Here is a 23,926-nt window from a genome sequence, read left to right on the forward strand (position 1 = left end):
AGTCTTATTCAGATTCTCAAAAATACAAGCACAATTGACAGAATGGCTACAGATGCACTGCCCCCCACCTGGCTACAGGTCTCTAGACCTGCAAAGGCACCTAAGGAGAAGAGATCAATGTACCAGCACTGAAAGCATTGAAAACATAACAAAGGAGAAGAGCAGGGATACTCAATTAAGTGAAAATAAAAGATGAAAAGCAGAGATAATGCAGAGAGAAAATACTCAATAGCTCAGATATTTAGTTGGAAGTACAGGAATCCTCCTGACTCCATTTCCTGCCTTTTGTAACAAGAATTATAAATTCTGAAAGAAATTAAGATAGAAACCCAGAAGGTAAGAAATTATTAATAAAAAAATTTTAATGTGTTCTGTCAACCTGTGACATCATGATTTCACTATTTTGTTTGTTTCTCTTTGGCCTTCCACCTTCGGGAAAGAATAATACATTAAGGAAGTGGTCATTTTTCATTAGTTGCATGGACACTCTGTAGGGACATGTCTGCTCAGCTAGTTGAGGTACTGGCATCTTTCTGCTTAACTGAGTTAAAAATCAGACTTGCTAGGACCAAACACTCAAACTTTGGCTCAATGTCAGGAAATAACTGAAAAACCTATGGAGGTCATCGTACTAGCAAAATGCTTGATGCAGTTTGTTTTGTTTTTGTTTTTTATTTTGTGTGTTTTTGTAGCAGGCTCATTTTTTTAATGTTTATTTTTTAGTTGTAGTTGGACACAATACTTTCATTTTATTTATTTATTTTTATTTGGTGCTGAGGATCGATCCTGGAGCCCTGCATGTGTTAGGTGAGTGTTCCACCCCTGAGCTACAACCCGAGCTCCAGGCTCATTTTTTAATCAGGATATTTCTCAGGATTTGCCTAGTGGGTGTAACTTGTCCAGGGACAAATATGAAGTTCTCATCACTTTATTTGAAAGCAAAATTTGCAGAGTTTATAGTTTGAGCAGATGCAAATTTACCAGTAAAAATAACCTTATGTCTTTCTGCTGAAGTGCTACTGTTAGTTCCATTTCTGTCCTCACCATATATCAGTAAAGGCTACCAGCTGCAAGTGTTGAGTTCCTCCTGTGTTGGGGGAGGGGCAGTCAAGCACAGGGAGATAGCTCCATGCTGGAGCTCCAGGACATGAGGCAGAATGGCAGGACTGTCTACCACTTCCTGCACAGACAGGGGGCCACTCTGCCTTTTGGGCAGGGACATTCAGACTCTGGGCTCTGAGCCACTTGGTTGCTGAGCCCTCAAAAGCCTAGCTGCCCACTGCCGCACCCCAGCACCACTCACACAACTTGTGTTGAAGTAATTTCATTTCAAAGCTATTTAGCAATAATCAAATTTTGTCTATAGTCATTGTTCTGTTCTAAGAGAATTGACAAAGAGAGCAGAAGTCCTGTGTTTTAGATACTATTCTTCCACTTGGTGTTCATACAACCCCATAACCCAAGGGCCAGCTTTATCATCTGTGCTAGAACTTCTTTGGATACATAGTTAGTCACGGTCATAGTTGACACTGTCTTAGAGGCCTTGGTTCTGTATATCTAGGAGAAGTTGAAGGAATGATTATTTTAGAAATTTTCAGTCAACTTCATACCCTGAACTTCACATTTTTGGTTAGCTCAAGAATGTAAGACCCTGAGGCTGGAGTTGTGGCTCATGGTAGAGCACTTGCCTGGCACATGTGAGGCCCTGTGTTCAATCCTCAACACCACATAAATAAATAAATTAATTAAATAAAAGATCCATTTACAACTAAAAAAATTTAAAAAAAAAAAGAATGTAAGACCCAGTTATCCTTCATTTCTGTACTCTGATATCTGTAGTAGGGTATTCCCCTCCATGCTTATTCCTCTATTACTTTTTATTCCTTTATTAGTTAGGATTCTATATAAATTCAAAAATATAAAACCACATTCACACTGACTTAAACAATAGAGGGGATTTATTGACTCACACAACTGGAAAGTCTGGGTCTAGGTCAGGCTTCAGAGTGAGTTGATCCAGGGACTCAGTGATGTCATTAAATATTTAGTTTCCTTCCTTTATTCTACTATTCACAGTGTTTATATCATTGTAAATCAGATTCCACTTCTTCCTTTAGGATGGCTGCCAACCGCAACCCAGGACACAAGCTTACTCAACTGCTATCAGAGGGACTGAGTCCTCCCTCATAGCATTCCAAGCAAGAGATTTAAAGACAGCCTCCTTCAAAGAACATGGACCATGTGGTGGTAGGGAGGGTGCATTAGTATTGGGAGGAAAGTGTAACTAGATAGGGAAAAGAGATGAATGGCTAGACAGCAGTGTATATCTAACCATCTCCTACAATCTACACTTCTCCATTTTTTTTTTTCTGGAGCCCTTTCCCAGGATAGATAAAATCTACTTTTTTATGTTCTGCCCTAGATCTTCCTTTCCCCTCCTGACCTTTGGTAAAATCCACTCAACCATAAAGAAAATATTTCCACTACATCCATCTGTTCTCTATACCCTATACCACAAAATTAGGAGGAACCATCAACATCTCTGCTCCCTAGCTGACACCTCCACCTTCAGTGGTGCTCCTAAATCAGTACCTCCACCACTGTATAAAACACCTTTGTGTGGGCTGGAGATGTAGCTCTGTGGTAGAGTGCACATGCAAGGCCCTGGGTTCAGTCCCCGTCACAAAAAACAAAACACCTTTGAGTCAGTCTGGTTTCACCATTCTATGTATCACGCATGATAACCTCTTCCAACTATGGTTTGGTTCGTCTCCCTCCTTCAAAGACACTTTAGTTCCTGGTTCAGTCTTCCTTTCTATTCCCTGGCCAGCTGGGCACCACCTGTAATCCCAGCAGCTCTGGAGGCTGAGGGAGGAGGATCGCAAGTTCAAAGCCAGCCTGAGCAAAAGCCAGGTGCTAAGCAACTCAGTGAGACAGTGTCTCTAAATAAAATACAAAATAGAGCTGAGAACGTGGCTCAGTGGCCAAGTGCCCCTGAGTTCAATCCCCTTATCCTCCCCCTCCCTCCCAAAAAAAAATCTATTCCCAGGCAGGCCAACCATCATTTGCTGACTCCAGTGTTCATTAGACAATTTGTTCAAAGTAGACTCTCAGTTCCTTGTACACTTCAACTTGTTTATATCAACCATCTACTTCCAAGAAAATACTCTGGATGTTACCTTATTGCTGGAAATATCCAGAATATTATGAGATTTTTAAATATCTCACATTTTTATTATCATCTAACTATTCCTGTTTGACCCATTTCATTAATGTTACTAAGATGAGAATCTTCCTAACACAAATTGCTCTGCCTGTGTGTCTGTGTGGTTTCTTTTTTTCTTTCTCTCTCTCTCTCTCTCTCGCTCTCTCTCTGTCTCTCTTTTTTCTTTTTTTTTTTTTTTTTTTTTGTGACACTGAGGTACTTTACCACGGAGCTACACATCTAGTTCTTTTCATTTTTTTTGAGACAGTATCTAAATTGTCCAGGCTTACCTCAAACTTATGATCCTCCTGCTTCAACCTCCCAAGTCTCTAGGATTATAGGCATATGCCACCATGCCTGACTCTGCCTATTTTTATATCCCATTTCTTCCTGCCTCTGTGGGAATCTTGGCTCTCCATATATCTTTTAATAATTAGTTGAAAAAATGGTTTTAAGTAGAATAATAGAAAAAATAATTTCCTTAAATATTATATTCAAAATTAAAACACAAGTGTATGTTCCTGGATGTTTTGATCTGAGACCAAGGTCTTTTTGTTACATATGCATGACTTGAATTGACATTTCACTGTCCTTGCAAAAACTACACCTAAAATGCATCATCCTTAATTTCCAGGTTCAATTTCTTAAGTGTAGAACAAGAATTTTAAAGGTGCACAGAAGTAACCTGAGTTGAGAAGCCTTCTGAGTCTTCATGAGTTTTTCCCAGTTTTTTACAACGGCAAAGGGCTTTTTGTTTGTTTGTTTTGTTGTTGTTATTGTTGTTTGTTTGGTTTTTTGGTACCAGGGATTGAACTCAGGGGCACTTGACCACTGAGCCATATCCCCAACCCTGTTTTGTATTTTATCTAGAGACAGGGTCTCACTGAGTTGCTTAGCACCTCGTTGCTGAGGCTGGCTTTCAACTCATGATCCTCCTATCTCAGCCTCCCAAACTGCTAGTATTACAGGCATGTGCCACTGCACCCAGATATAATGGCAATTTTTTTAATTGACTTTTTGTAACTACATTTAAAAAATTTTTTAATGTTTATTTTTTAGGTGTAGATGGACACAACACAATGCCTTTATTTTTATGTGGTGCTGAGGATCGAACCCGGGTCCTGCCCGTGCGAGGCGAGCACTCTACCGCTGAGCCCCAATCCCAGTCCCCCCCCAAAAAAATTTTTTTAACATTATTTTTCAGTTGTAGGTGAACACAATACCTTTATTTTATTTTTATATGGTGCTGGGGATCGAACCCAATGCCTCATGCATGCTAGGTGAGTGCTCTACTTCTGAGCCACAACCCCAGCCCCAGTAAATACATTTTTAAAAGTATTTCTAAAACTTTTTATCCATCCCAGAAACAACAGATCCCTATTTTTCACACATTTAATTAGTTAATACATCCTTAGTTAGTACCTAACTTCATCCTTAGTTAGTATATAACTCAACTGATGATTGAAGAGATGAAAACATAGTGAGAAAATAGTCTTCAAGCATCAACCAGTAATATTTCACATAAAAGAGACAGCTGAAGACAGTATTTCCTGTTTTAAGACAGGAAAGACACCCTCCTTTTGTGCCTCCAGCCCCTTCCAGCTGTGCTGCTTTAGCGCTCCTTATTTTCACAGCCACATCTGGAGATTATTGCTTACGACCACTCTTCAGCTCTTGCCACCTTCCCAGTCCTCAGTGGTAATCTGACTTGTGTTCCTGCCACTCTACTGATGATGCTCTGACCAGAGTCACCAGGGACTTCCCTGTTGCTGTCTTCCACTGAGAATGGGGTCCTCCTCCCACCTGCACAGTGCCAGGTGCTGAGTGTATGTCCTCCCTTTCTTCACTACTTCCTTTTCACAACTTCCTAGAACCCATCTTAACCAGTCTCCCTTCTGCCTGCCTCACTGATTATACTAAGACCCCAGATGTTTTTCTCTTCTCCTTCTGCCAGTTCCCTCGGGTCTGTTCAACCACCTCCGTAGGTACAATTACCATATACCATTAGTGAATTCCATTTACACGGGCTATAAACACTTGGGACTTTTCATATTCAAAACTGATTTTATCCTTTTTCCCCTTTAAAGGCACCTCTTCCTTTAGTCCCAGTGACTTGGAAGGCTGAGGTAGGAGGATTGCAAGTTCGAAACCAACCGCAGGAATTTAGCAAGGCCCTAAAGACTTAGCAAGACCCTGTCTCAAAATAAAACATTTTAAAAAGGGCTGGGGATGTGCATCAGTAGTTAAGCAACCTGGATTTAATTCCTAGTGCCAAAAAAGAAAGAAAAAGAAAATCTGCCTCTTCCTTCTGTGTTCCCTATACCAGTAAGCAGTACCACCAGCCCATCCATTAAGCTGGACAGAAGCCTGGACATTATCCTTTACTCTCTCTCTCTGCCCACTTACATCCATAATGGATGTTTACCAAGTCATATTTACTCTGCCTTCTGAATATCTTTTTAATTACTCCAGTTCCCCCTATTTCCTAGTTTAGTATCCCTTAATCATATGCCCCAAATACATTGACAAGTTTTCTCTGGAATGACCTTTTACACATCTTTTAGTTCATTATAATTCGAATTACTTCTCTAAAAGGCAAACCTTATTATTATCTCTCACCTGATTAAAACCTTGAAATGGCTCTCCTGTCCCAGTCCTGGCTTTCAGAATAAGAAAAGGCTGGAGATTTAGCTGGGAATGTAGCTCAGTGCTAGACTGCTTGCCTAGCATGTGTGAAGTCCTGGGTTCAGTCCCCAGCACTGCAAGAAAATAAAAACAAACCAAAATCAGAAAACAAGGATAAATGATTCAGTGATTCCTAAAGCTCCTCATTTGCTAACCCCTATTTACCTTTTCAGCCTTCTGTCTCCTACAGCCTTTGCCCTTTGGATCATTCCTACACAGTGTTCAGATCTCATTCATTGCTCCTTCTAGAAAATCTTCCTTAACACCCTCTCCCCATCCCAAGACCAGAATGGATTCCTGCTGTGACTTTTCAGAGTTCCCTCTACTTACCCCATCATAGCACTTATCTCAAAAGAGCATATTTATCCATTTGTCTCTTCTGCTGAATTAAAGTAGCAGCGTCTCAGTCAGTTTGTCATTTTATCTTCAGTGCTTGTCACAGTGACAACGTATAGTACATATTCAGAAATAGTCTTTGGACAAATGACCTTTAAAAAGTTACTTAGCTTCTCTGAGTCTCAACTGCCTCATCTGTTAGAAAGGGAATAATGCTCTTCTTACCCCCATAAAGTTGTTTTTACATCTTACAAGATAGGAGGAATGAAATTTAGTATGATAATTAAGAGTGTGGGTTCCAGATCTGTACGGTCCGGTTTTAATCCTTGCTCCCACCCTACCACTCACTAGCTGTGTGGTCTTAGGTTGACGACTATTTTAATTTTCTCTTCAGTAAAACAAGAATAACTACAGTATAAAACTCATGAGGCTGTTGAAGGACTGAGTGACTGAGTAGAACCTACCTGAAAAGCATTTCAAACAGTACCTAAATACACACTTATATTTTTATTTTTGTATTTATAAGCTCTGAAGTAAGCCGGGATTGCATGGGTAATGGAGAGAAAGGGGGTGGTGAGAAAGATAAACTCACAGCACCAATATTATTATTGTTGTTTAATGTTAATATTATAGTGTTTTAAAGTATCATTATTCTTAATAATAGATTTTTCTTTTATAATTAATAGCTATACCAGAGATTATTTTCCACAAATAAATTCAAATTATTATTAATGTAAATTAATAATTAATTACATAAATAATGTAAATTCAAATAATTATTTATGTAAAATTTTGAGAAAATTTTGGCATTCAGTATAAAAAACAGAATTTCTCAAATGATTACTTGCTAAACCTGCAAAATTTTTTTGAGTCTATATACATAGTAGGTAGAAATTAGCAAAGATAAGACTTAGCTTAATTTATAGAGGACAGTTATCATGTCCTTAATACCTAATTTTATTTTTCTATGATTTCATTGCATAAGCAATTCAGTGTCTGGACAGTGTGAATTCCATTAAAACTATAATTATGCAAAAATAAAAACACCAGAGCATTTAGTTTTGTGTACATATGTTCATCTCAGAGAATGTGATCTGTTTTCTAAAAAATGTCTCTGATTTAACTTTAATTTTATAGTACACATTTGAAATAACTTATCTCTGTTCTTTTTCTGATTCTTTTTAGAGTTGGTGGTTCCAGGATTTTACTCAGAATGACATTAGGAAGAGAAGAGACATCTTCCCTTCAGACAGTGTCTTCCTATACTGCAGCTGGCAGAAATGTTTTAAGATGGGATCTTTCACCAGAGCAAATTAAAACAAGAACTGAGGAACTCATTGTACAGACCAAACAGGTGTACGATGCTGTTGGAATGCTCAACGTGGAAGAAGTAACTTATGAGAACTGTTTACAGGTGCTGGCGGACGTAGAAGTGAAGTACATAGGTGGGTAGGATGAACAAACATATCTGTATTTCCTTTTTGTGTACATCTAAAACCATTTTATGCTTTCAGTTTTGGCAGTCAGATTTCTAGTTTTATGAGAGATGGGTTGTATATAATGGTTGGTTGCTTAGAATTAAATTGCCTAAGAAAATATACAAAACGCAAAATAATAAAATTTTAAAATTAAAAAAACAAACAAAAATTAAATTGCCTAAGATTTATACACTTTATTATATTGGCAAAAATGCTATAAACTGTGCACTCTTATTACACTGTTTTCTGGACACCATTTTGACAATAAATATCAAAACTTTTAAGTTCCATACCTTAAGCCAGCCGTGGTAGAACATGCTTATAATCTAAGCAACTGGAGTGGCTGAGGCAAGGAGGATTGTAAGCTTAAGGCCAGCCTTAGCAATTTAGCAAGACCCTGTCTCAAAATAAAAAATATAAAAGTCTGGGAATGTAGCTTAGTGGTAAAGTTCCCCTAGGTTCAATTCTCAGTACCAAAACAAAGGAAAAGAAAGAAAGAAAAAGAATTTTATACTCTAGCCCAGCAGTGCCACAGCTAGGAATTATTTTCTAAGAAAATAATCAAATACAGACAAAATTTTTGTATAAATTAATGTATAAATAGGCACTTTTATAGCAAAAGCTCAAAAAAACCCCAAAGTGTCAACCAATAGAATTCTGGGTTTATAGTCACAATTTGATGGCTATATAAATTATGACCCATCCATCCTCTATAACTTTCTGTAGAAATTACAATTACAGTTAGAAGCAATGTTTAAAGACAGGAGAAAAGCACACAGAAGGAAAATTAAAAGAGAAATAAGTAAAATTTAATGATAGTTTTATTAGTGAGCATTGTCCAGAGAAACAGAACCAATAGGATGTGTGTTCCTGTGTGTGTTTGTAGGGTGTGTGTGCGTGTGTGTTTGTGTATGTGTGTATAGAAAGAGAGATTATTATAGGTTATTGACTCAACATGACTTGGGAGGGTGGCAAGTCTGAAACTTGGAGAATGAACCAGCAAGCCCAAGGCCCTGGAGAGCCAGTTGTGTAGATGAAATCTGAGGCAGTCTGCTGAAGAGTTCTCCCTTGCTAGAGAAGCCATCCTTTTTGTTCTGTTCAGGCCCTCAACAGAATGGACAAGATTCCCCACATTCTGGAGGGCAGTCTACTTTCAACTTCACCAATTAAATGTTTGTCTCATCAAAAGTCACATCATCAAATAACACATAAAATCAATCCCTGATGCCAAAAAATAAAGTCAAATTAACTATCACAGTGATTAATGTTTTGGGTGAGAGATTTACTGTTGATTTTAGCATTCTTCTTTATGCATTTCTTTATTTTTTCTCTGCACTGAACATATATTATTTTAATAATGTATGAAAGCCTTAGGCTATAAGGAATGAAGGTGCACTTTGGTTACTTTTAAGAATTGGACATATTTTGTAGGATAATGTGAAACAACTTGACTGTCTATTGAGGAGTCAAAAGAGAATATAAAACAGCTGCAGATGTGGATATCATAAAGATTCAGAATCCAGCACAGTCCTAGTGACCTCATCATTTCTTTGCCCCTACTAACTCTTCATTACCTAGAGTTCTCTACCCTGTGTCCCTCTGTAATAAGGTCTTGGCTATTTTCTCTTATCTTGCATTTGTTTCCATATCTACCACCACTACCAACTGTTCCACTCTCAGTAATGGCCACTACATCTTATAAGTCTTGAGTTTAAACTTCTGAATGAAAGGATCTGCTTGGTCTTCTTAGTCAAAGTCAAAGGGACGGAGTTGGTTCCTATTCAGCAGAGCTTTTCCAGCAGGTAATTTCATGTGTGTCTTCTGCCTTTATGTGGTTTGTTGTTATCATTGGTCCAGGTGCCTACCACAGTCTTCAATCATTTGTAGCCAGGATGGTGTGCCTGCCTAGTAATGCATTTGACTGGTATAAAACCAACAGGGAAAACAAAAAGTCTTGTGGATTAATTATCAGAATTTTTCAGTTTGAGGGTAGACTTTTTTTAAAAAAACAACCTTTTCTTGTCCATGTATTTTCTGAGAGTTCATTAACCTCACAGTAGCCATTAAAATCTCATTAGTCTAGTGCCAGGGACTGGGCATCTGCATTGTTTATAGTCTGGCAAGGAGAACATAAGTCTTGTTCCAAGTCTTTGTGACAAAGGAAGGAAGGAAATGGTTTTCAGCTTTATTGTTTGTTTAAGAATATGTTTCTGGTTTTAGGTTCCTACATTTTATGTTACTCAATTAAGTTCTTGGACAATTTTGATTCCTTCTTAATATCTTTTTGAGCTAATTTTTAAAAGCAAACCAAAGTGGCAACTATTTAGTGAACTGTATCACTTAAACCAATGCTGTCTGTTTTAAAAGTTAAGTCTTCTGTTCCATTTTTTCCTTAGCCAACAGACATAAAATTGCATATTAAACCAAACCCTAGGGGCTGGGGATGTGGCTCAAGCGGTAGCGCTCTGGCCTAGCATGCGTGCGGCCCGGGTTCGATCCTCAGCACCACATACCAACAAAGATGTTGTGTCCGCCGAGAACTGAAAAATAAATATTAAAATTCTCTCTTAAAAAAAAAAAAAAAAAAAAAAAAAAAAAAAAAAAAAAAAAAAAAAAAAAAAAAAATAAACCAAACCCTAAAATATGATTGCATAGTTGTATAGTTTGATTTTTTAAAAATATACACTATGGATTTATTCTGATATTTCTGGCAGTTATTTTTAATAGCTTTATTTGTAACAGTGTTTTAAGAGGACGGGATATGATTGAAGCAGCTTGTTTGTACTATTTCTTGGTGGTATGGTGGTACATGCCTGTTATCCCAGCTGCTTGAGAGGATGAGAGAGGAGGATTGTGAGTTCAAAGCTGGCCTTAGCCACTTAGTAAGGTCCTAAGAAACTCAGTGAGACTCCATCTCTAAATAAAATACAAAACAGAGCAGGGGAAGTGGCTCAGTGGTTGAGTGCCCCTGGGTTCAATCCCCAGTACCAAAAAAAAAAAAATGAATAAAATAAAATTTCACAGTTTGATTTTTAAAAATATATACTGTGGATTTATTCGTTATTTCTGGCAGGTATTTTTAACAGCTTTATTTTAACAGTGTTCTAAGAAGACAGATACAAGTGAGGCACCTTGTTTGTACTATTTCTTTGTGTGTAAAGGATAGCTCTACTATCTATATCACATGTGTAAATTTTACCTCTTCATAGCATCTGCAAATTAGTGAAGATAATCAAAATGTGTTCATTGTCACAGCATAGCCACAAACATCACTATAACCTACTCAGTTTTGTTCTATAGTATTGATTATTTTATTCATAATCAGAGTTTTTCCCAGTTAAAGTCAATATGTAAATATATGATAATCCCAACAACCAATTTCAACGTATGATGCTAACTGCTCCACCAAACTATCATTGTTTAATAGGAACATCTCCCAGTATCTAGCTGCTTACTTGATGGTTTTCAGCCTTATCGTCTGTTTAGATTTCAGGGAATTCTCTAAAATTATAAGAGTATTTTAATATTTATATGCTGTGTGCTGTGTACATTTGGCATAAGGTTCATAATTTGATTAGATTCTCTAAGAAGACTATAGTAAAGAAAAAAAAAAGTGGTAAGTTCTATTTTGAGAAAACCACATCCTGCTAAATTGATCTGCTTGTTTCTTGAACATGCTTTGTCTCTGCCAGACCCCAGGTTGCAGTCTCTACTTTTCCAACCCTGAGCCGGTCCTCCTCCAAGGTCCAGCCTTCTCTGTAGCATATAGTGCCCAGCCTTCAAGAGCTGCTGCCTCTGATTTAGTGTCCATTCCTTTGACAACCAGTAGGTTCTGTCCTCTATTGTTCTCTTTTTATGTATCCTGTTCCCTCTTCCCAAGGAGGGAACGTAAGATGCCTCAGCATAGGAAACATGGCTTTATCTTGATACATTTCCAGTTAATAAATTATACCCTAAAAATATTTTGATAAGTGCACAGTGCATCTTCCTGTTCATGTTGATGCCAAGTGGAACAGCCAAGTCCTGCATTAGTTGTTTCTTGACAGCCTTAGAAATCTTTGCAGAAACTATAAAATGAAAGACTTACATCAGCATAATCATTAATCTAGGCAGGAGGTATTTGGCTTTAATATTGATTTGGCAGGTCCAGTGTATTCATAGTGTTTTTTCTCTATCAACAGTGGAAAGAACCATGCTAGACTTCCCTCAGCATGTGTCCTCTGACAAAGAAGTACGGGCAGCAAGTACTGAAGCTGACAAAAGACTTTCTCGTTTTGATATTGAGATGAGCATGAGAGAAGATATATTTAAGAGAATTGTTCATTTACAGGTAAATGGTGTTATAAATTCCTTTAAAGGGGAAGAAAACCTACAACAAAAAAATTAAGAACCTGGGGGCTGGAGATGTAGCTCAGTAGTAAAATAAGAACAAACAAATTAAGAAAGTAAGAACCTTTAACCTAGGATACATAGTGTTTGAATTTTCCTTGATTTTGTTTCCAATGATTATAATAATGGTCATTACATAGTAATATGTATTGTTATATAGGTTTATATTGAATTGCTAATTCCATTGACTTAAGAATTGGAGGCCAAGGGTAGAAGTGTGCACAGCTATAAGTCTAAGGCTTTTTAATCATTATGAACTTGATAGTTCTACGTAAAAACCCCTTTGAATTTTCAAAATACTGTATTTCAGAATTTCTCCCTAGAATTTCCAATTTCCTTCAATTAACCTTCCTTTTTTTCTTTTTTCTTTTTTGGTACCAGGGAATAATCCAGAGGTGAACCAGTGAACCACATTCCCAGCCCATTTTTTAATTTTAATTTTTATTTTTTATTGATTTTTTAAAATAAATGACAGCAGAATGCATTACAATTCTTATTACACATGTAGAACACAATTTTTCATATCTCTGGTTTTATATAAAGTATATTCATACCAATTTGTGTCTTCATACATGTACTTTGGATAATGATGTCCATCACATTTCACTATCCTTGCCCCCTCTCTAACCCCCTCCTACCCCTCTGCCCTATCTAGAGTTCATCTATTCTTCCCATGCTCCTCCTCCCTACCGCACTATGAGTCAGTCACTTTATATCAGAGAAAACATTCAGCATTTGTTTTTTTGGGATTGGCTAACTTCACTTAGCATTATCTTCTCCAATGCCATCCATTTCCCTGCAAATGCCATGATTTTATTTTCTTTTATTGCTGAGGCAGGGTCTCGCTAAGTTGCTTGGATCAGTTTAACTACCATATCATGACTTCTAAATTCTCATTTGGAATAATTTTTTTGTTACTATTCCACCTTCTCTGAGTTTTATAAATATTAGATATGGAAGCCTGTTACTTTAGATTTCCTTGTCATACTTTTAAATTTTGTGTATATTTGGAACTGATCCCACTGAATTTGGGGATAAATGCTACATATAGAGTAGACTAGCACACCCTAGTGACCTGATAGACACCAGTGTGCTCATCAAGGGGTGGGCTGGTTCATTTCAGGACTTTATTGTAATGATTTAAAGCAATTTCAAATTTGGTTCCATAATTTCTCCTCTTTCCAACAGAGCAATTGCTCTCTTACGTGTGGATTATTGGATGAACATTCTCAGAATGTTCTCAGAATCCTCTAAAGTTTCTGTGAAAGCTATATCAGAATAATAAATATTAACTATTGTGTTTCCTTTTTCAGCGAAAGTTATTACTTGAATTTATTTACTTTAAAACACCTTCCTTAACAGGCAATTATTTAGGTGATATTTTTTATAATGTAGAATAATCAGGTTTCTGCTAGGGTTGGATACTTTAATAAGCAGTAAGTCTCATCCCATTTGTACCTAAAGGACACTTAGATATAATCCAAATAATCTGTTTCTTTTTCTGTGCTAATAGTGTAAGCAAAATAATGGTTACATGATATACTATACAAAGCCTTCATTAAGCTGGATAAATCAGATCTTAAATTAATATGAAGTCAGCAACTTCAGGCATGTTCTATTAAAATAATACTGAGTTCCCAAGATACCACCAAAACAGATAATAATCAAATATAATCTTATCCAAATTGGATAATTATGAGTGATGGCCTTTCTATTCTCCTAGTTTTATTTCATTTCCAAATAATCTAATTTTCTTTCTAGCTCTATATTTTCTTTCTAGCGCTATGTTCTTCACTTAGGGTTAATAAACAGAAATGTGTTAATAAACAGAAATCACATTTCACAGTTTTTTGTACAAATCTTGCCCACTGAACATTCCCGTCATCCACAGATACATGTTACCCCAAAACTTAGCAGCCAGAAATAGAAGCAGTCATTTTATTTTCTCTGAGAGTTTCTGTGGATCAGAAATACAGGAAGGAATCATTTGAGCAGTTCTGATTTGGGGTCACATATGTAGTTTCTGATATTGATGGCTAGTTTTGAAGTGGACAGGAAGGAGCTGATCAAGGATCTTTTTCTTTGTGTAGTCTCTGGGTAGCTTGATCAGCTGGGGCTGTTGTAACAAAGTACCATAGACTGAGTGACTTAAACAACAGAAATTAGTTTTTTTTTTCACAGTTCTAAAGGCCAGAAGTCTTGAGATAAGAAATGCCAGATAATCAGGTTTTTATGAGAACTCTCTGACTGCCCCTTTCCACTGTGTGCTCACAGCCTTTCCTCAGTACATGCTTGGGGTGTGGGGATGAGTATCTGCTCTTCTTGTTATAATTTCACCAGTCTTTTCAAATTAGAACCCACCCTTTGACCTCATTTAACCTAAATTACCTCCCAAAAGCCCATCTCCAAAGAGAGTCACTGGGGGTTAGGGCTTCAACAAATTAATTTTGAAAGGACAAAGTTCAGTCCATTACATGGGGACATACTCAAGTAATCTGTGTATGTGGGTTAATTGGGGCTTCCTTCCACATGACTGCATTAGGGTAGAAGGACTTCTGTACTTGAGAATCAGGGCCCCAACACCAGTGTGCCAGGAAACCACATAGGAACTGCTTTGACCTGTCTTGGGAGTTACATAGCTTCACTTCTGCCATATACTGCATGTTATATTAGATGATGCTATAGTTTGGATCTTGAATGTCCTCCAAAGTCTCATATGTTGAAAGCTTCGTCCCGAGCCTGTGGCAATATTGAGAAGTAGTAGAGCCTTTAAGAAATGCGGCCTCATGGAATGAAGTTAGGTCATCGGGGGCATGCCCTTGAATGGAATATTAGTATCGTAGTCCCTTCCGTTCTCCCTCTTTACCTCCCAGATACCATGGGGTGAATATATTTACTGCACTCTTCACCATGATAAACTGCTTTGCCACAGGCCCAGAAAAACAATAGAACCAAGCAACCATGGACTGAAACCTCTGAAACTACAGGTCAGAATAAATTTTACCTACTCATAAGCTGATTAAATTTTGACATAGCAATGGAAAGCTAGCACAGAAGACCAGTCACTGTGATGTGCCCAGATTTAAGGGATACTACATCACAATCTGGGGAGTATCAATTAATTTGTAGTCATGATTTAAAACTTTCAAAATAAGTAACTTGTTGACTCAGTGGATATAAGAAATCATAGTGGAATGCCAAATGCCAATGTCTCGGCTTGGCACAGAATCACGAGCCACCACACAGCTTTGTAGGTTCAAACAGCAATTCTTTATTCCGGATCTCACACCAGCCTCCACACACGTTCAGGGGCAATTCTCAATATGCCCGTCCCCAAATCCTACTCCACGAGGCTTTTTTCCAAATCCCATTTTAATCTCACAGAGAACTCAATGGGAACAAGCAGCAGGAACACCCTAATCCCAGCAGCCATAATCTTCAACCTCTAACTTCCCTAAAACTCCTATTGTCACGTCCTAAACCCAAGGACAGGGATACTTCCTGCAGGAATACACCCTAATCCTGGATCCACCCTGGTGATTGAGCAGGGTCACCTTTCTCAAACACACAAGCAAGGTCGCAGCAAATTTTCAAGGCAAGTCCATTTAACATGGGGTACACTGGCAAGGATATGATGCGTCATTCCTACTTGGTAATGGCTCTCAGCAGTGGAACACAAGACTAAGCAGTGTGCTGTGGTCTTCCTCCCCTTCCCACCAGTGCATGACTAGTAATACTACCTCACATCTGTATAGCAATAGAGCTATCTGATTTCACCTTTATACCCAATTCTGTTTGATTCTGTTTTGAACCTCAAGCAGAAAGCCTGATACAAAGGATGGATTTAATAAATATTCATAGAATGAAAGTAAGAAACAAGATGGTGGCAGGTTTGGAAAACAGGCCTTCAGTAATTGGGGCTGGAACATGAGCTCTTGGATCTCTTCCTTATGATAAAGTGAAAAAGAATTCCTAATGCATTAAGATCTTAGAATTCTAAGCCAGGCAAGGTAGTGCATGACTGTAGTCCCAGCAGTTTGGGAGGCTGAGGCAGGAGGATCGCCAGCTCAAAGCTAGCCTCAGCAAAAGCAAGGTGTTAAACAACTCAGTGGGACCCTGCCTCTAACTAAAATACAAAATAGGGCTGGGGATGGGCTCAGTGGTCAAGTGCCCCTTAGTTCAATCCCTGGTTACTCACCACCCCTCCCCCCCAAAAAAATCTTAGAATTCTAAAGTTTAAAGCTTTTAGAAGTTTATATAGGATTTTTTATGATATTTGGGCAGGAATGTATTTCTTGAATAAGACACGAGAAGTACTGTGACATACAAGACAAATATGTTTGATTACCTTAAATTAAAGAACTTCTGATCATAACATGAAAAGACAAATACTGAAAAAAAGAAATATTGTGAAACATTGCGCTAGTAAATCATTCTACAATATATAAAGAACTACTATAATTAGAGACATCCCAGTAGAAAGATGGACAGATGACATGAAGAGATAATTCAGGAGAAGCACAAATGGCAATTAAACGTGTGAAAAGATGTTCAACCTGATTAATAATCAGGGAAATGCAAATTACCTCAATAAGTTACTATTTTTCACTCATGAAATTGGCAAAAATTAAGAAGTCTGACAATGCCAAAGTGTTTTGTGGATGTTGATCAGTGGGAATGTTCATTCGCTGCTAGGACAAATGTAATTAGTTAAAAATTGCAATAACTAATTTGGAGAAAACCTTAGTATTATAAAGCTGATCTTAAATTCTCTACAGCCTATTGTAATCTCCCCACCTCTGCCTCAATATTTACCTAGAGGTACTTTTGTGTGTGATTCTTGGGGGTCTCCATAAACAGGAGCTGAGCACGAGGAACTGAGCCTTGAGCAACGGTTATGTGAAATTGGCTTCAAAGCAGGTGGACCTCACCTTTGCTTGGCAAGGAATTACAGCTCTGGGAGTGGGCATCACTGGACTACACCCCGCTGAAACCCAATCCCTTGCCTCATTTGGGTGGAACTTTCTCAAGTGTCTTCCCCTCAATAATTAGGGTTTCAGGTGTGCTTTCTCTCTCTTTTCCAATGGACCTTTACGGTTGAGAGCCATCCCTGATTCCTGCAAGCAAAAGGTATTTCTGTGTGTTGTGTGCTTTCTTTGCTGTTTTCTTAGTTGCTCTTGTGAAGCCAGCTCAGGTCACCAGTCCGGCTGGCTAGCGATATGTGTTCATAGATAAAATTAGACAAATGTTCATAGCAACATTATAACAGTAAAACACTGAAATAACCCAGATTTCCATCAACAACAAAATGGATCGATCAAATGCGGTACATGGGGCTGGGGCCGTAGCTCAGTGGTAGAGTGCTTGCCTTGCAGGTGTGGCCCTGGGTTCAATCCTTATCACCACATATTAATAAATGAATAAAATAAAGGTCCATCAAAAAAAATACCAAATGTGGTACATTTATGCAGTGGAATATTTTATAGCATTGAAATTAAGAAACTAGCAACCATGGAACAATAAATATGTCTCAATCTCAGTAACAATGAAAGAAAAAAATTACAATGTGCTGCATATAGCATGCATATATGTGTATATACAGATATACACAGATATAAGTGTGTGTATATATATTTTTAAGAGCATCATAGTCATATATAGTAGTGGGGTACATTGTGTGTATAAAATCATACATGTAAGAAATTTGATTTCATTCCCTGTTTTCCTTCTTTCCATCCCTTCCTCTCTCCCCATATTTTTCTTCCTCTACTCTCTGATTTTTATTTTGCTCATTTATTTATTTTTTTATTATATACATAAAGAAATTCCTTTGGTACATTTATATATGCATATAACATATATAAATGTTATATGCATATATAAATGTTCAATTCATTCCATATTTCCGCCCCTTTCCCATCCTTCCTCCCTCCCTGATTCTTCTTCTACTCTACCAGCATGATGTCATTTTATAAAGCTCAAAACTAAACAATATATAGATGAGTGGTAAAACAGGAAAATTGTTTATGATAAAATTCAAGACATTTATCTTTTGTATAGATTCCCAGTTATATTAGTAAATGCAACAACATCGTTAATATCCTGTATCTTAAGGGAAGTATGTATTTAATTTGTTCTTATACCCTCCATAAACATAGGTTTATTCATCTGTGAATATCAAATGTTTCATTACAATTAACATACTAAATGAATATTTAATTCCACCAAAAGAAAAAGAAAAAAAGGATTTCTTTATCCTGTTAACTTGAAAATGGCCAAATGTCAAGCCAGCATTTATGGGCATAGGTCTTAGTATTTTTCCAGATCTCAGAAAGAGTTTTCAATCATTAAGTTAAAAAAAAAAAAAAAAAGCAAAAATCAAAGAAGGTTTCATACATGGAATTTCTAGCTATATTAGTGAGAAAATGTACATGTCTTCAGATAAAACAATCCAGGCATATTTTCTTACTACTAAATAATAAATGCATAAGAGGAATTCTTTGGTAAAATAAAGGCTGAATTATGCAAGCAAAATAGAATGACCTTTGTAATATTGTTTATACTTTTTTCAGAGTTGTGGGCCAACTAGAGATTTATTTTTTATTTTTTTATTTATTTTTTTTTTTAGAGAGAGAGAGAGAGAGAATCTCTCCAATATTTATTTTTTAGTTCTCGGCGGACACAACATCTTTGTTGGTATGTGGTGCTGAGGATCGAACCCGGGCCGCACGCACTCCAGGCGAGCGCACTACCAGTTGAGACACATCCCCAGCCCCCAACTAGAGATTTAAAGGGGGAAGTTTTAATGTTAATGCTGATGAATAGGTCATGGGATTAAGTATAGATGCTTGCTTTCTTTGTTTTATTGTTTTGTTGTTTTTGTGGTGCTGGAGATTAAACCCAGGGCTCTGGCATTCTGAGCAGCTGTGCTACCACTAAACTATATGCCCCCAGGCCAACTTGGGGCATGAATGTGATCTCTCCTACTCCACCAATTCTGGAGGGCCAGTGTCCCAAATTAAAATACAAGAGCCAGTACCTTAAAACTATGTCCAAAAAAATGAAAAACTGTCTAAAATTTATTTATAATTTAATTCCTTTTATCTACCATGCTTTTCTTGTTCTTTCTTTTTTCTTCCATGTTTTTTTTGTTGGTACATTATAGTTGAACATTACTGATGGGATTTGTTGTTACATATTCATACATGCACACAGTATGACAATATAATTTGGCCAATATCACTCCCTAGCACTTTCCTCTTTCCTCCCCGCCTACTTTCTTGGTTTTGAAAATGTAGTCATTCTTCATAATCAATATACTAAAACTTGTAATTTTGTCAGGCCTTTAAAAGCCTAGGGATCCAGATGTAAGCATCAACCACCATGGTCTTCTCCATTGGCCCAGTTCCCCCATTTTTGTGCCTCATTTTTGTCTACAAACTTAATATCTTTTTTTTCTTACCCTACGTGATATTCACATCATCTCCTAATAGGTCTTTTTTACCCCTTCTTATGACGTAAAGCACCTCAAGAATATTCGGTGTGGTGGTCCATGCCTGTAATTCCAGCGGCTCAGGAGACTGAGGCAGGAGGATTGCGAGTTCAAAGCCAGCCTCAGCAAAAGCAAGGCACTAAACACTCAGTGAGACCCTGTCTCTAAATAAAATACAAAACAGGGCTGGGGATGTGGCTCAGTGATCAAGTGCCCTGAGTTCAATCCCCAACACCAAAAAAAAAAAAAAAAAAAAAAAAAAAAGAATATTTGGCTTTATTTCCCTAGTGTCTGACATCAATAGGAGCTTAGTAAATTTATGTTGAATAAAATCCAACTAGCCCCCAATAAAATGTGTCTTCTTACAGTGTGGTGTCCTACATCAGTGTCCTCAGACTATGGCTGTGATGCAAGCCATGAATCCTGGATGGCATATTGAGTCAGTAGTCAGGGGGAGGATCTTTTTCTGCATCCCTCTAGTCCAGGAATGCAGTGGTAGGATAAAAATCTAACAATAAATATCATGGATTGGGGTGGGGGGTGGACAGAAGAAAAAGGAAACTGAACTGCAAATAAAACAAGTAAACAATTTATTTCCCTATTTTATCTTTTGAAATAGGCTCCAATAGCCCATTCCAATATCTTTATATTTCCTTAGCCATTTCAAAGTTTGTGAATTCATTTTTAAATGATAGTCGGAGGAAGGTACAGTCTCAATCTTCAGAGTTCCTTCAACAACTTTATAATTTCTACTTTGCATACATAGTAAGCACAGTATGAAAAATCCCACCAAAATAATGTCTTTACCTGTGTATATTAGAAACTGGAAATATGAAGATCTTGCAAAAATAAAGGGTGGGGGAGGGACAATGTCAGGGAGACAAAGGTAGGAAGGATTTGGGGAAAATGAAGGAAATTCTCATTTTTTTCTTATGAAGTTTTAACAAGTGATAAAGCTTCAAGGATGGTCATGGATTCCTGTGACACACTGGGAAAAATAGTAAACTGAGAATTTAAACAATTTACTTTCTTCAATTTTTACCATGAGAAAGCTGTGTGATCTTGGGAAGATCATTTAACCTCATTTTCTTGCCTATAAAATGAGCATGTAAGCATACCTATGAGGTGGGGGACAGGCAGAACATATTAACACATTTACATAAAAGCTCTTTAAAACAGGAGGAAGTTAAAAGGAAAATAAATCTTCTCACCACAGAAGTTAAAATAAGGGTGTTTACTGTCAGATCGTTTAAATTTTAAAAGTATTGCAGAGAACTTTACCTTTCCCTGGACAAACCTCCCCCATGAGCCTATGGCCCAGTTCAGATTCAAGGGGAGAAAGCCTTGTTCAGGAAGGAAAGTAAGACAGCAAAGCAGTCTGGAAGTGTTTTCAGTTCCCTCTTAAAAGATCCCTGAGGGGGATTCTGACCTTGCCTGGAAATCATAAAGAAGAGTGTTATCATGATGGGCTCTGGAACAGGAATGTGCTTAAGAAGTGCATTTTAGAACTGCCTCACTCCTTCCAGAAACCTCCAGAGATTGCCTGAGACCTCAGTATGACTAGCAAGCTGTGTCTGGTTATAATTGAGTCAGATTTTTGTTAAGCATGATTTCTGTGAATTTTTATTTGAGTATTTTAGTCAGTTATATTTTTTAAATGTTTTGTAGTCATTACTGAACATTTATTTATTTATTTATTTATTTATTTATTTATTTATATGCATGCTGAGAATCAAACCCAGTGCCTCACAGATAGGCAAGGGCTCTACCACTGAGCCACAACCCCTAATTAGTCATATTTTAATTGTACCTAATTCATGGCTGATTTTTCTCAGAATATCCTTCTACCTGTTTGTACCTGAATCACCTGTTTTGAGTATAAGTAGTTTTACTTTTAATCCAGACGATGAATTTTGAGTATCCTAAGCATACTTCCAGGCTTCCTGAAATAGCTGCCTCACTACCTGTAGACAGGCAAGTTTAGTCCTACTCACTGTGAGGGCCCCTCATGATCAAGCACAGTTGTGGAGTTGGAAGTCTGCTTATGTCAACTAGTGAGGCTTTGTGATGAGCCTTTGTCCCAAGCTCAGAGTGAAATGTGGCCCAGGAGCCCAAATGCCTATGTAGGTGTCCAGCTGCATGCCTCAGCTTCTCACAGGCTGACCCTCTGCTCTGCATCTCTACCTACTCACCTGGGTCCTTAACAACCTGCCTAGCTCTTGCCAGGCCCTTCTCACTGGGGATTCCTCCTCCTCCACACACATTGCTACCGCCTGAATTCTCCCAGCTGTACAACTTACAGTATTGTACCGTCTAGAGACTCCTGTTGCCATGCCTCACACTTGAGAACAGACTTCCTGACGCTATTAAAGCAAGCCCAGATGAATCCAAGTTAATCACATCCGCATGAACACTGTGATTTGAACTGCTGGCCATCCCTGAGGGAGCCAGCCCATAACCCAGTATCTCCCTGGACATTCTGGGTTTCTTCCCATTGCGGACATGTGCTGCTAGGATTTCAGTAGATGCCAGTACTACCTAGGGAGGGTTCCAACTTCAATCATGCCAGCATGCTCACAAATTCTAAAGGGACACAAAAGGAGGTTATTATGGAAAAAAAGAAGCCTTAGCTAATCTTTGCCTCCACTGAGGGTAAACTCAGAGGAAACTTTGAGTAATGTATGAACAGTAAGTGCTTTAGTACTGTAACATAAATTATTTATTAGTGGACAAAGTGAAATACAGTTTGCTCTCTCAAATAGTACCCTCAGTTAAAATACAACGGTATTCACCTGCTGCAACAAAATGTTTAAAAAATTATGTAATTATTGCAGCAGGACCCTAGCATCAGCAATCTAAAATGCAGCCTCTAAAGCTAAATGCAGTCTTTTTAAAGACTAATTAGCTGGAAAATTAGGAATGCTCAAGGATGAACAGTCCGGGTCTTTCATGGAGAGAGTATCCAGCCAATGGGAAGTCGGTAAAGCCCCGGTGACAGAAGGCACTCTTTGGCTGTCAACCAGACTGAATCCATTACACCTGCTGAATCTGTCTGGAGTCCATTTCCTACTAGGGACCACTAACTGACCAGTCATCCAGATGTGCCATGAGTGTTCTGCCACCTATTTTGGAGAAACATGATCTTTTTATTACCTGTCTGTAGCTGGGGGAATTTTCCATTCTCCTCCAGGGCCCTTTGTTCTTTGGGTGAGTGTTGTGTTGCTGCATAGAGATTTAAATTCACCAGCAGCTTTCCCCCTCTCTATGCAGTGCTGACTCATTTTCACTAGACACTTGTTCATATGCAGCTTGCTGTGGTCCCTTGATCTCTCTTGCCAAGTGACAGGAAAGCATTTGTGAGGTATTGGAAGCCTTTTACTGGGGTTTTATCCAGCTGTCCTTGTTTGGTATTTTGGCAAAAGAGTTCTACTCTGCATTTGTTCCATTTTTTCTATTCCTGCCTTTCAAGTAGAACCAGGTTAGCAAATGATAGAAAATTAAATCCAGATGATTTGTGATAAGAAGTGTTTTTTTTTTAAATAGGACTACTCAGTCATAAAGAATGCTCAGAATGAGATTATGCAAATACTTCTATTATCGCATCTTCCAGTGGTAAGGGCACTCTTGATTCTGAGGCAAGGCAACAAAATTCTGGTTAGCTTTATATTTATTTAATTTTTCTGTTTTAAATGAGCAGAAGCTCACTGAAGCATAAAAGAAATTATGTTTTTAAAAGAGCCTGCCTTATAATCACCTAGGTGCTTCACAGCTCAACAGAGATGATGAATAAATTTGCTTTGGCATCATAGTTTATAATTTACCCATGCACTTGCAACAGAAATGGTTGTCACACTTATTAATTTCAGGAAACTTGTGATTTGGAAAAGATAAAGCCTGAAGCCAGACGATACTTGGAAAAGTCAGTTAAAATGGGAAAAAGGAACGGACTCCATCTTCCAGAACAAGTACAAAATGTGAGTTTATGTTTCTTTTTCTTACTGGGGACAAAATGAATAAATAAAATACAACAGAAATAAGGAAATAGGGAAGAAGTTGGAGTGTAATAAAATAACCCATAATACAGATGCATTTACAATGTGTTTGGTATTCTATGTTTTAAATCCTATAACTCCTGTTAACCTCATGGTGACTGACAAACAACTAATAATTGTTTTTAAATTCTATCCAGGTTTTATTTGTTTTACGTTTGTTGGGTTACTTCTCCTGATCTATTTTATATTCTTTGTTGGTTCGAGATCTTAATAGTTGGCTTGTATGTTCTTTCTCTTGGACATACAGAGATAGAGCACTGGTAATAAACTCTATTGATGGAGAGTTTTA

General features: G+C 37.7%; 1 protein-coding gene across 1 annotated transcript in view; it reads left to right on the forward strand.

The window, feature by feature from the left end:
- Nln (neurolysin) overlaps window positions 1-23,926 on the forward strand; it is a 101,595-nt gene that overhangs the window by 31,431 nt on the left and 46,238 nt on the right. Inside the window, exons 2-4 of the mRNA XM_077800350.1 lie at window positions 7,412-7,671; window positions 11,886-12,034; window positions 23,452-23,559. Coding sequence (XP_077656476.1) covers window positions 7,412-7,671; window positions 11,886-12,034; window positions 23,452-23,559 — 517 coding nt within the window. The remainder of the gene's footprint in view (window positions 1-7,411; window positions 7,672-11,885; window positions 12,035-23,451; window positions 23,560-23,926) is intronic.

Source organism: Urocitellus parryii, chromosome 1 (genome assembly GCF_045843805.1).
Source record: "Urocitellus parryii isolate mUroPar1 chromosome 1, mUroPar1.hap1, whole genome shotgun sequence".
Classification (NCBI taxonomy): Eukaryota; Metazoa; Chordata; class Mammalia; order Rodentia; family Sciuridae; genus Urocitellus; species Urocitellus parryii.